At 42.7% G+C, this 14599-nt stretch overlaps 1 protein-coding gene across 1 annotated transcript in view; it reads left to right on the forward strand.

The window, feature by feature from the left end:
* KDM3B (lysine demethylase 3B) overlaps nucleotides 1-13324 on the forward strand; it is a 479529-nt gene extending 466205 nt beyond the window's left edge. Inside the window, 1 exon segment of the mRNA XM_030211010.1 lies at nucleotides 12717-13324. Within this exon segment, the coding sequence (XP_030066870.1) occupies nucleotides 12717-12797 (81 nt within the window). The 3' untranslated portion in view covers nucleotides 12798-13324.
* Nucleotides 13325-14599: the final 1275 nt, after the last annotated feature.

The following is a 14599-nucleotide window of genomic DNA, read 5'->3' on the forward strand; positions in this document are numbered from 1 at the left end:
CTTAGAGACCCACTAATATTATTCAATAACTTTAAATACACAACAACGCCGCCAGAGGGATTTAAAGCCTTCTTATGCATTGGAATGTATTATGGCATTACTTCTATTCTGCAGTTCTGGAGAGATGTATCAGAACCTTCCCTACAGGTATGGCGGGGCCAAATGATTAAACAAATGCGAATTGACCGATGTGGAGTCCGAGAGATAGATAGTACACCGGGACAGAGGTTCAGGGCACAATGGGAACCAATGTGGGAGACCCTGACACCTAGAGGAAGGAGCTACTTATTAAACTTTTAAAATCGGTATTACAGTATATCGAACATTGAACACATGGCCTGGGGGAGGAGGGGGTAGTCACACATAAAAGGTCTGAGGCAGTAAGTGATGAGCAGATCCTCCCCACATACTATAGGCGTGACGGGGGCATAGGCGGATACCTATACACTGGTTTAGAGAACATGGGGACCTTGGACCCCGTTGCTTAAGCGCGTTTCTCCTGATTACAAGTTAGAGGAGCTGGCAAAGGTGTCATATCCTGTGTTGCTGGAGGGAAAGGGTTGGGTGGGAGGAAAGGGATGGGGAAAAGGGGGGGGGGGTTCTAAGCAGTAGCACTCACGGGAAAGAAGAATAGGAGGGATTCCACCAAGAATATAAGACCCTAAGGCTCGGTTGGAAGAGTTATAGGGTGGGTAGAAGGGAGAATGGGAGGCATAAAAAGTTTGATGATGGATGTTGTAATGGAATTATGGGAATGGATATCTTAGGGCAACACTGTGTGCACCCATGATTGTTGCTGTGATAACATATACCATCAATAAAATGTTGAAACATAATCTAAATAGAGTGAACAAATTGGCATATGCTGTGTGGGCGCCTTCAGAATAGTGTGGACACCTGCGCAGTGCGCACTAAAAAGGCTAATACGCCTCTGGAACGGTTTAGTAAATAGGACCCTTGATGTGCACTGTGCAGATAAACTAACTTCAAAAAGAAAGAAATAAAGCCTGATGGAGATAGTGGTACCATGCAGATGTGATGTGGTTCTCCTGTTTAGTGGGTGATAACTTGCTGACTGGCAGAGCCACAGTATAATAGAGTAAAGGAATAAAAACTAAGCACAAAGAATGGTACCAGTGATTTATATTTATTTAAATTTTGTTACATAATGCTCAGGTTGCTAGTTGATACATTCCAAAATCACAGGCAGATTTATGAATAATAGTTATGTATAACACCTTTGTATGCATATGCCATTGTCAATTAATATAGTAATACGGAGGGGGGGGGGGAGGGGGGTGAAGAAATAAAGAAATTGATGATAGCAATTTTTGCTGTATTAGTACAGGCATGCAATGTTAATTGCCTGAGTTATCCTTGTTAATATGGAATTGTTTTATCTCTGCTTTCATCAATAAAAATTATTAAACTAAAGATATCACCAAAACGGGGTCACGTGATGCTGTAAGCAACGGTGGACGTGGGTCTCATCGTTGGCTCCGGAACTCGCTCCTAACCCAAATTTTGCAACGAGTTATATTCCCCTAAGAGCCAAAATACACAGCGGTAACGGTGCAGGAGTGCATGGACAAATTTCTGATACAAGCAGGGATGTCGGCAACTGCAAAAACATCTAAAAGGAAAGATGACAGACTCCGAGGAGCGGAAAACAAAATGGCGCCGACATCACCGTCTGCTTCGCCACCCCAGAGGCCCTCGGACTCTAGTGCTGGAGCTCACAGAGGCGGTAGTACACACGCTAGATTCGCGCTTCACCCAATTAGCTGAGCAAATTGCTGGGATTACGGCAGTCACCTCTGAGTTGTCCTGTCGTGCTGGCGAATTGGAAACGCGGGTATCGGAGGTGGAAGATGTCCAGAATAACCATGCGGAAAGCATTGTGAAACTGGAAAAAGCGACTAGAGAATACCAAGAAAAACTGGACGAATTGGAAAACCGTGCTAGAAGGGAAAACTTGAGATTTGTAGGGTTCCCTGAAACATTGGCTGATGGAGATATAAAAGCTACACTAGAAATATGGCTACAAGCACGGTTCCCAGAGGCTAATGAAGGTGGTGGCATTCATTTGGACAGAGCACATAGAATAGGCCAGAAACAAACGAGGGACGCTAGGCCAAGAGTGATTATTGCTAAATTTCATCGGTATGCGCAGAAAGCAGCAATACTCAGATTATACAAAAACAACAAGGAAGAGGCAAAATTTGAAGGCGATGCCATAAAAATATTTCAAGATTATTCAGCCACCTTGGCGGCACGACGCCGAGCCTTCACACCGGCCTGCACCAGATTAGTGGAAAAGAAACAAAGATTTATGCTTCAATATCCTGCGCTTTTGAGGATACAAACGAGTAATGGGTGGAAATCTTTTGCAACAGCAGAGGCCGCCCTGTGTTGGATAAACTCCGCAGAAGAAAGACCATGACTTCTTTGCTTGATATCTGGAAGTGACCAAAAGTACAAGGGGACTGCAACTAGTGGAAGATAACTTTATAGAACTGTGGCAGTAGTAATGGACAAAACTCTTTCAAGTTTTAACTATCAGATAAGTACAATTAAAATGTTAAATGTTGAATGATTTGCTAAGGTTAAAGGGAATAAAGGGGAATCTATGTACACATCTTGGGGGAGGGGGTGGGGTGCCGGGAGCATCAAGCGGACCCGCGTGTGAGATAACAAACACGCTGGAAAAGGTAAAGCAAGATGGGGGGGGATAATAGGACAGGGGGGGGGGGTTAGAGAGAGGGGAGGGAAGGGAGGGACAATCTATGCCAAGATCCATAGGGTATCATATAGTAACTACGGGACACAGAATCAAACATAAGGTGGAAGTTAGGCTGGAAGGTGAAGGGTCTAGGCTGGGGGACCCAGAACCTTGGAAATGGTTAAAGGCTTGTCCACGCCCCTGTGCTTATAAAGGTAGTGGCTAGACCAACAAAAGTACGCTTGGTGTCCTGGAATGTGTCGGGGATAACCTCCCCAATAAAAAGATCTAAGATCTTGGCCCACCTAAAGAAGCATAGTGCAACAATAGCATGTTTACAAGAAACTAAGCTCACTGATTCAGAGCATCAAAAATTGAAACAACAATGGGTGGGAGATTGTTATTACTCATCTGCGGGAGGTCGTAGAGGGGGAGTGGCCCTACTTATAAAAAGAGGCATCCCCGGCATGTCCAGGATGGTAGAAAAAGATAAAGAGGGAAGATACATATTGATACACCTAAATTATCTAGGGCAAGAGTATTATATATGTGGAATTTATGGGCCAAACACAAGGGATCCAAAATTTCTGCATACTTTGGTACAATTAGGACTCAAATATGACACTGCCCCATGGATACTAATGGGCGATTTTAATCAGGTCTTAGATCCTAGTATGGATCGTTCAGTGGCGATGGCCTGGGGAGCGATGCGAAGGGGCAAGGGAATGGACTACTTGTGCAAAATGTTGGAATTAGTGGATCCCTGGCGCCTTTTACACCCGACACAACGAGACTACACGCATCTCTCCAAAGTACACCGGTCCTGGTCGCGGATAGACTATATATTGGTAACCAACACACTATTCCCTGCAGTGCTTAAAGCGGAGGTGGGTCCGATGGCAATATCGGACCACACGTTAATTTGGGTGGAGTTAACAATGGGACCCCCAGTGGAACAATATAGACGCTGGAGATTCCCGGCTTATCTGTCAAACAACCCAGAATTCCGGGCATTCTTAGAGAAGAAATGGGAGATGTATGCAGAGACAAACAAGCAACACCAAGATACACCGGGACTATTTTGGGAAGCTTCAAAGGCAGTTATTCGGGGGGATATCATTAGCTATGTGGCGGGTAGAAACAAAAGAATAGCACAAGGAATAATACAACTAGAACGTCAATACCTACGCTCCAAAAGAAATCATCAAAATAATCCAACTAAGGCACATTATGAACAAATGATGGCTGATCTGGCAGGCCTAAACACCTTAATTCATGAAAGGACGCAAAAATATCTGACACATAGACGATTCCAATATTATAAATTTGGGAACCGGAGCGGGAAGTTATTAGCAAGACTAACAAAGGTATGGGCTGGGCAGACTTTCATTCATACATTAAAAACTACAGAGGGTACCAGAAAGCACAAGCCAACAGAAATATTACAGCTATTTCAGGACTACTTCACTGGGGTATACAAAGCTGAGCCAGAGGTGGAGGGTACAGTGATCCAAGATTACTTGGAGGATTCAGGGATGCCACAGCTGCCGCCGGAGATGAGAACCCAGCTGAATGCCCCGCTAAGTTTGCAGGAAGTGAAAAAAGTAATTGTAGCTCTTTTAGGGGGAACAAGCCCCGGGATAGATGGGTTCTCAACAGAATATTACAAAATGATGGCCCATAGAATATTGATACCATTAACAGAATATTTTGAGGAGGCCATAGAGCAAGGAAGATTATTCCCAAAAACAAATGACGCGCTGATAACCTTGCTGCCTAAACCAGGGAAATCTCAGGAGGATCTGGAAGCATATAGACCAATATCCCTATTAAATGTAGATCTTAAAATATTAGCTAAAGTGCTAGCAGATCGTTTGGCACAACATCTCCCACACATTATAGCTGACCATCAAGTGGGCTTCGTGAGGGGACGGCATCCAGGCCTCAATGTCCGCAGGGCGTTACTGGCGTTGGCGCATAGTAAGGGGATGGGAGAACCGTTATTACTGACAAGCTTGGATGCAGCCAAAGCTTTTGATAAAGTGAGATGGGGATATTTGTTTGAAGTGTTAAAATATATGGGCATTGACGGATGGTATCTTAGAGCAGTGTCTGCCCTTTATGCAGAGCCAACAGCACATATAGTGGTGAATGGTATGGCATCCTCAGCGTTCCCAGTACAGAGGGGCACAAGGCAGGGATGCCCCCTGTCACCTTTGCTTTTCCTGTTGTATATCGAACCTTTTCTACGAACGGTGGGGAAGAATGCTGAGATTGCGGGGGTGGTAATCCCTGGGTTGCCAATTAAAATCTTAGCCTTCGCCGACGACATATTGCTCACATTGACGGACCCACAGAACTCCTTACCTAATCTTTTAGAAGCAGTGGAAGAATTTAGTTATCTTTCTGGCTTTGTATTAAACAAACAAAAATCAGTAGCGCTACCGACCAAACAAGAAATAAAAACACAATGGGTGGGGCCATTCCCATTACAATGGAGCATGGATAAAATTAAATATTTGGGAGTCTTATCTTTCCCCCCACCTAGATCACATACATAAAATCAACCTAGAGCCTCTGTGGGAGATGACAAAAACAACTTTATTGATGTGGCAAAAGCTTGCCTTATCACTCTTCAGTAGAATTGCAATCTATAATATGATTATAGTACCGAAATGGATGTATGTAGTACAAGTGTTGTCGTTATTCATAACCCGTAAGGATGAGCTAGATCTTTATAAACTGCTCAAACAATTTTTATGGAATGGGAAACGAGCTCGAGTCACTATGCAACAAACATATTTGACGAGGGCCAAAGGGGGGCTGGGAGCTCTCAATGTTAAATGGATATCGGTGGCGGGATGCATGAGGCACATAGCAGATTGGTTTAGAGGGACATCATATTTCACATACCCAGAAGCAGAGTGTAGGATGCTACGAGAGGTACACTTTAGCTATTGGTTACATGCGGGACCTAGCAAAGTAACAATACAAGCATATATCAAACCGTTGCTCCTCCCACTTCAGAGGGCATGGGCATGGCTAGGTAAACTCCTTGGTCTTAATGTGAAAGTCTCACCCTTTCTGCCGATCGGAGGTAACATGGATTTCCCAGTGGGAAGCTCCTCTCTAACATTTTGTAAATGGAGGGCAGCAGGCATTTTCTTCTTGTTCCAGGTCCTGCGGAGGGATGGAACGCTAAGGTCTCAGGAGGAAATGCAGGGCTGCCAAGGGATGGAGATAAGAGATTTCCTGGCATATGAACAACTGAATCACTATATTCGGTCCCTCCCAGGGTCATCGCTACAATTCAAAGTGCGAGAACAGATAACAGAGGTCTATGATCTAGAGGCCCAGAAATCAGTACCGTTGAAATACTATCACTTGCAGATACAAGAAGCTATGCCTATGGCACACTACCCAAAACTGACACAGATGTGGGAAAGGGAACTGGGTTGTAGCATAGGGAGTAATGTAATACAGGCCTGTTTGCAGTCATGTTACAAGAAGTTTGGGGCTACTGAAATAAGGGAAATGCAATATAAAATTTTGATGCGACTTTACATATCACCACACAGGGCATTTCAAGCAACATTGAGATCACAAGATGATTGCCCAAAGTGTGAGGGGCAAGGAGCGCACCTGGGACATATGTTTTGGCATTGCCCACCAGTATTGAGATTTTGGTTTCAAATGTGTACACATGTATCAAAGATGTGGACGATTCAATGGAAAAGCCACCCAAGGCTATTATTTGAGGAATTTACAAATCAAGGGTCCAGCAGGGTCGGCCTTCGACATTTCCAGAGGCGATCAGTGATGATGGGTAAAAGGACAATACTTAAACTGTGGTTGCAAGAGGAAAAGCCATCTATCCAACTTTGGAGAGCATACATGATTTCACTTAGTGCAATGGAAAGAAAGGAGGCACCAGACTTAGCAACACCAAAAGGTGAACAGTATCTCCAATGCTGGATGCCCTTTTTGAACACATTAACTCCACGAGCACGTAGTAGAGTACTCAATGGATAATAAATACTGAGTAGAAGCTTGGCATGGGGGGTGGGGGGGGGAAAGGGGGGAAGGGAGGAAAGGGTTGGTGGGAGGGGAAAAAATGTTAAAATGTATGATGATAGCTAGAAATGAAGAGTTTCAATGTATTATGGTTTGTGGAATTGGATGTTATAAGGTAAACTGCATCATGTTGGTTGCTGTTCTTGTTTTTCTCTGTCATCAATAAATATATGTTAAAAAAAAAAAAAAAAGATATCACCAAAACAGGAAAGATAGGGTATCCTGATAGTTAGGTTGCAAAAACCGTAGTAGATCAGGTGTCCTTAAATACAAATCAGACAAAAGATTGCAAATTAATACTGTCAAGTACTAAGCATGATGTAAATAGGAACAACAAACATATGTCTATATGCGAATGCCCGGAGCCTAAGAAATAAGATGGGAGAGTTAGAATATATTGCACTAAATGAAAAAATAGATATAATAGGCATCTCTGAGACCTGGTGGAAGGAGGATAACCAGTGGGACACTGTCATACCGGGGTACAAATTATATCGTAGTGATAAGGTGGATCGAATTTTTGGAGGGGTAGCATTGTATATTAACGAGAGCCTTGTATCAAATAGATTGAAAATTCTGCAGGAAGCAAAACACTTCTTGGAATCACTGTGGATTGAAATTCCATGTGTAAAGGGGAAAAGGTTAGTGACAGGAGTGTACTACCGTCCGCCTGGCCAGGATGAACGGACGCAAACAAACTGGGCAACACAATAATAATGGGTGATTTCAATTACCCCTATATTGACTGGGTAAATGTAACATCGGGGCACGCTAGAGAGGTAAAATTCCTTGATGAAACCAAGGACTGCTTTATGGAGCAGCTGGTACAGGAGCCAACGAGAGAAGGAAAAATTCTAGACCTAGTCCTTAGTGGAGCGCATGATCTGGTGCGGGAGGTAATGGTGCTGGGGCCACTTGATAGCGGTGATCATAATATGATCGGATTTGATATTAGCTTTGAAGTAAGTATACATAGGAAATCAAATACGTTAGCGTTTAACTTTAAAAAAGGAGACTATGATAAAATGAGAAGAACGGTGAAAAAAAAAATTTAGAGGAGCGACTGCGAGGGTCAAAAATTTACATCAGGCGTGGATGCTGTTCAAAAACACCATCCTGGAAGCCCAGGCCAAATATATTCCACGTATTAAAAAAGGAGGACGGAAGACCAAATGACAGCTGGCGTGGTTATAAAGTGAGGTGAACAAAGCTATTAGAGCTCAAAGAAAATCTTTCAGAAAATGGAAGAAGGAACCGACTGAAAATAACAAGAAACAGCTTAAGGAATGTCAAGTCAAATGCAAAGCACTGATAAGGAAGGCTAAGAGGGAAGGATTGCGTTGGAGGCAAAAACACATAGTAAAAAACATTTTAGGTATATTAAAAGCAGGAAGCCGGCAAAAGAAACGGTTGGACCGCTAGATGACCGAGGAGTAAAAGGGGCGATCAGGGAAGACAAAGCGATAGCGGAGAGATTAAATGAATAACTGTTTGATTATATTGACATGTGAACCTTGTTATTCTTATTATCTTTGTAACACCAACTGTATTTTGTACCCTGAAATGGCATTGCCACTACAGGTATTTGTAAGCCACATTGAGCCTGCAAATAGGTGGGAAAATGTGGGATACAAGTGCAATAAATAAATAAAGGAAACGGGCGCTAGCAAGGTTTTCCTTGGAGTGTGTATGTTTGAGAGTGTGTATGTGAGAGTGACTGTGTGAGAGAGAGTGAATGTGCGAGTGTGTGTGTGTGACAGAGAAAGTGAGACTGGGTGCGAGTGAGAATGAGAGTATGTGCCAGGGTCCCCCCTCCCTCCCAGTGCCAGGGTCACCCCCCCCCCCCCCCCCCCCCCGGTCTGTCTCCCAGTTGCATGGTCCACCCCCCCCCCCCTCCTTCCCTCCGCTTTTCCCAGTTGCAGGGTCCCACCCCCCTCCCTCCCTGTTGCTGGGTCTCCCCCCTCCCAGTTGCAGGGTCTGTCTCCCCCCCTCCTTTTGTCCTCCACGTTTTAAGGCACTGTGTATCCAGTTGAAACAGCTTTAGACTTGTTTCAGATGGAACAACAATTTAAAAACGACAATGTGAAACAGCAGCTCCTAGGTTTGCTTTTTTTTTTGTTTATACCAATGACGGCTGCGTAGGGGAGTGGAAACAGAGATTAACCAATGGGCTTCCTTGCTTACTGTAGAGTTGCTTTGCTCACTTCCACTCCTGTGTATTAAACGTCCTGCAGCATGTCATAGGTTTGCTTGCTTTGTTTTGAGTGAACGGGGATGACGTCTGCGCTGGGGGTCGGATCTGCTGCTCTTTCCCTTCTCCGTCGTCCGAGTCGCCACTGACTGGACCCCGCCCTGAGCCCTCACCCGCTTCCTCCACATTGGATTCCTAGTGTTTCCCTACTCCTCCCCCTCCCATTGGACACTCGCCGCAGCCGATTTACTGCTCCCTGCATCGCGGCTCCTCCCCTCTCCCTGACGTCGCTATTATCTACAGCATGAAGCAGACCACCTCCGGCGGATGTCACGGTCCCAGGCAGCCTCAGAATGTTGGAGGTGAGAATTATTATATAGGATAAGCATTGCCATACTGGGACAAACTGAAGGTCCGTTAAGCCCATCATCCCGTTTCCAGCTGTGGCCTATCCAGGTTACAAGTACCTGGCAAGATCCCAAAACACTACAATACATTTTATTCTGCTTCTTCTAGAAATAAGCAGTGGATTATCCCCAAATCCATCTTAATAATGGCTTATGGACTTTTCTTTTAGGAAGTTATCCAAATCTATTTAAAACCCCACTAAGCTAACTGCTTTTACCATATTCTCTGGCAACAAAGTCCAGAATTTAATTACACATTGATTAAAGAAATATTTTCTCCAATTTGTTTTAAATTTACTACTTAGTAGCTTCATTGCGTGACCCTAGTCCTAGTATTTTTGGAAAGAGTAAACAAGCGGTTCACGTCCACTCCTTCCACGTCACTCATTATTTTATAGACCTCTATCATATCTCCCCTCAGCCATCTTTTCTGTAAGCTGAAGAGCCCCAGGTGCTTTAGCCTTTTCTCATAGGGAAGTTGTCCTATCCTCTTTATCATTTTCATCGCCTTTCTCTGTACCTTTTCAAATTCCACTATATTCTTTTTTAATATGCAGTGACCAGAATTGCACACAGTATTCGAGGTGGTTGCACCATGGAGCAATATAAAGGCATTATAACGTCCTCATTTTTGTTTTCCATTCCTTTCTTAATAATACCTAACATTCTATTTACTATCTTAGCCACTGCTATACACTGAGCAGAGGGTTTCAACGTATCATCAACGACGACACCTAGATTACTTTCCTGATTGGTGGCTCCTAATGTTGAACCTTGCATTACATAGCTATAATTTGGGTTCCTCTTTCCCACATGCATCACTTTTCACTTGCTCACATTAAATGTCATCTGTCATTTGGATGCCCAGTCTCACAATCTCGTAAGGTCCCCTTGTAATTTTTCACAGTCATCTTGCGATTCAACAGCTTTGAATAACTTTGTCTTCAGCAAATTTATTTACCTCACTAGATCTCTAGATCATTTATAAATACGTTAAAAAGCAGTGGTCCCAGCACAGACCCCTGCAGAACCCCACTACCTACCCTTCTCCATTGATAATACTGACCATATAACCCTACTCTGTTTTCTATCTTTTAACCAGTTTTTAATCCACAATAGAACATTACCTCCTATCTCATGGCTCTCCAATTTCCTCTGGAGTCTTTCATAAGGAACTTTGTCAGATTCCTTTTGAAAATCCATTAATTCATGCTTTTGAATATGCTCTGTAATTTTGTTCTTTATAATAATAGTCTCTGCCATTTTGCCCATTACCAACATCAGGCTCACTGGTCTATAATTTCCCCAATCACCTCTAGAACCCTTTTTAAAAATCAGTGTTACATTGACTACCCTTGAATCTTCCGGTACCATGCTTGATTTTACAGATAAGTTATATATTACTGACAATTCTGCAAGTTAATTTTTCAATTCTATCAGTACTCTGGGATGAATACCATCCAGTCCAGGCAATTTGCTATTTTTTAAATTGCCCCATTACATTTTCCAGGTTTACATAGATTTGATTCAGTTTCTGTGACTTGTCAGCTTTGAATACTATTTCTGGTACCAGTATCTGTCCCAAAGTTTCCTTGGTGAAGACTGAAAAAAAAGAATTCATGTAATCTCTCCGCTGTGGCTTTGTCTTCCTTGATTGCCCATTTTACCCCTCGGTCATCTACCGTGTTTCCCCGAAAATAGGACATCCTCCGAAAGTAAGACCTAGTAGAGGTCTTGCTGCAATTTGAAAATATAAGGCCTCCCCCGAAAGTAAGACCTAGCAGGGGAGGCCTTATTTTTCGGGGAAACATCGGGGTCACCCCCCCAACCGAGATCGCCGGCTCCCCCCGCCCTCAGTCGCTCCCGGAACTAACCTCTTAAACGCTTCCTTTCACCTTCGCACTCGCCGCAAGCAGCAGGGCTGGCCACTCCTTCCTTCCGTGTCCCGCCCTCGCCTGACGTTACGTTACGTCAGGCAAGGGCGGGACATGGAAGGAAGGAGTGGCCTGCCCTGCTGCTTGCGGCGAGTGCGAAGATGAATGGTGAAAGGAAGCGTTTAAGAGGTTAGTTCCGGGAGCGACTGAGGGCGGAGGGAGCCGGCGATCTCAGGGGGGGGGCGACCCGATGTTTCCCCGAAAAATAAGGCCTCCCCTAAAAATAAGACCTAGCAGGTCTTGGGGAGCAAAATTTAATTTAAGACAGTGTCTTATTTTCGGGGAAACACGGTAGCGGTTCATCTGATTCTTTTTCTGCCTTCTTCTAATATACCTACAAAAAAATTTACTATGTGTTTTTGCCTCCAACGTAATCTTTTTTTCAAAGTCTGTCTTTGCCTTCCTTATCAGCACTTTACATTTGACTTGCCATTCCTTATGCTGTTTCCTATTATTTTCAGTCGGATCCTTCTTCCATTTTCTGAAGGATTTTCTTTTAGCTCTAATAGCTTCCTTCTCCTCACTTTTTAACTATGCCGACTGTTTGGCCTTCTTTTCTCTTTAATTAACACATGGAATATAACTGACCTGGGCTTCTAGGATGGTATTTTTGAACAGCATCCATGCCTGATGTAAATTTTTTACCTTTGCAGCTGCTCCTCTTAAGTTTTTGTTTTTCACTGTTCTTCTCATGTTATAGTCTCCTTTTTGAAAGTTAAATGCTAACGTATTGGATTTCCTGTGTGTACTTACTTCAGAGCTGATTTCAAATCTGATCATATTATGATCACTGTTATCAAGCTGACCCAGCACCAGCTCATGCGCTTCACTAAGGACTAGGTCTAGAATTTTTCCTCTCACAGGTTGTGACTGTTGCTCTGTCTACTTTCAGCAACTGTAGGCTCCTCCAAACAGCTGTCTAAGCATTTGAAAATGAAGATAAGTCACTCTTACAGAGCAGAGGAAGGCTATTTTAAAAATCTTTAAATGCTTCCAGCTAACACCTTAAATTATCAGAAACATTGTTAACAAAGAGGTTATATTGAACTGTTCAAGCAAAGGCCAAATCTAGAAGACCAAGAAAACTTTTCTGTTAGAACTGCACAACTGGTCAGAGTTGCAGAACAAAATACCACTGTAAAAGACCCATTTTCATGAAATAGTGGTTTGGTTTCCCTGTTAAATTTGTGGACAGTATAGAGTCATGTATGTGGATTTTCAAGTATTCCTTCTTTACCTTCCATAGAATGATATAGCTATTGGCCAATACTTCTGTTTTGGCTGTAGCACAGTTATTTTTCCATTAATATTACATGTAAAACATAAAAGCACTGCCTGAGCATATGTATAAAATTCTATATGTTTGCATTTCTACTTTTTTCGTACAGGTAAAGAATATTATCTACCATGCTGTAAAAGATGCTGTTGGAACACTGAAGGCTCATGAATCTAAACTGGCTCGTTGTTAGAAAGTATCCGTTTGAGGCTTTCTCCCAGTCCATACAAACCAGGAAAAGAGGAAGTAATGTGGAGTCAGTTCATCTGAAATGCTCCAGCCACATTTGTCTGCATTGTCTAGTACTGAAAATGTACAGGAAAATCACACTGTCGCACACAGTTCCTAATTCAAGCAGAAGGTACACTACCTCTTTCCTATCACAGACACTGAATGGTGTTCCCATAGAATGTGTCAGGTTTGGAAATGCTTTAAAAGCATGAGCACCTTCTTTCTCCCTTTCCCTCTTTCTGCCACCTGCTTAGCCTACAACAAGCTTATCCCAGCAATGGAACAGTTTAGGAGAAAAATATTGGTGCTATCCCATAGAGTAAGGAAGGAAGTAGCAAGCATTTAAATGTGTACAGTCCACTGAAGGCTGGAATGAAAGAGACTGACTGGCTGCTTCTCAGTCCTCTGTAGTACAAGGGGGATCAGAGTTGTTCAAACACTCCCTTTATTTTTGCGGTGGTATGTCTGCACTGAGGGAATGTCCACTGCTGTTTTGAGGAGGTGCAAGAAGAATCGTTTCTTTAGTGAAAAACTTAGGTTTGTAGCAAAACACTTTTCATTAAAGTAGATATTTTTAGAATTTTTGAAATGCCACAACTGTTTTTTCCGAATTACAACAAAGGCACATTGCATTTAGTCTTCCTTTCAATAAAACCTTCATGAAGAGATGAGTTCAGAACTAGCAAGTAGAGTTAAAAAAAAAATTCAGCCAAAGGAGAACCAACGTCTGTTATGGGTCACCAGGCTCATAACAAGCTAGTACCTACAGCAATGAACTGTCCCCTTCGGTCTGTGTGTGTGTCGCTTTGCTGGTGATCCAGGGATTTGTTTCACTTCTGGCATTTGTGCTCATTTGGGACCTTTGATTTTTGCCCCAATGAGAATGAGAATTCATTTTCAATTGTTGAGAGATATTTAGGTAAAAACTTTCCAAATAAAATTTTATTGAGATTTAAATATCTGCAGTTTAAATGGTGGATTTTATTACACAGCATATTGGAAAGTTTGACAGAGGGATACTTTTCCAATGGTACTGAAGTGCCACCTAGTAGCCTGTTCATATGTTCATGGTTATTAAAAAGAAGTGTAAGCCATTTAATCTGAAATTGTTTTAATTTTACTTTCTGCATTTTCATTTTGTGAAGGGCTGTCTAGGGTTTTCATGTTCTTATTAAAATAAAACAAATCATTGTGTATAAGTGTTTTTCTTGTCAGAAACTGTCAGTCACAACTCTCAAGAATTCCTGTGTCATATCTGCAATAGAATTTTTTTGTTTTTCTTTAGATAGTAGTAGATAATCAGAGAAAATCTCTTGACTCTTCGATGCACAGCAGTGAGAACGAGTTCAGCTGAACAGACGACTCCTAAAAACAGTTGAAAAACTTCAGGTGGTTTGGAAACTTAAAGTGTGTTAAAATCAGAAATTAACAACCAGGTTCATTGCTGATGTTATTTCTTAATTTACTTAAAGGCCTTGTGGGATAAAATAGCACATGAAAGGAAACGGACTTGATATACCACCTTTTCTGTGGATTTTGCAACTACATTCAAAGTGCTTTATATACAGGTACTTATTTGTACCTAGGGCAATGGAGGGTTAAGTGACTTGCCCAGAGTCACAAGGAGCTGCGGTGGGAATCATACCCAGATCCCCAGGATCAAAGTCCACTGCATTAGCCACTAGGCTGCTCCTCCATTCCACATAAGGACATCCAGTGCCACTTTTACAAGTAGTATTGCAAGAGGAGGCAGTAGTGCTCTCT

The sequence above is a fragment of the Microcaecilia unicolor genome, chromosome 8, assembly GCF_901765095.1.
Source record: "Microcaecilia unicolor chromosome 8, aMicUni1.1, whole genome shotgun sequence".
NCBI classification, from domain to species: Eukaryota; Metazoa; Chordata; class Amphibia; order Gymnophiona; family Siphonopidae; genus Microcaecilia; species Microcaecilia unicolor.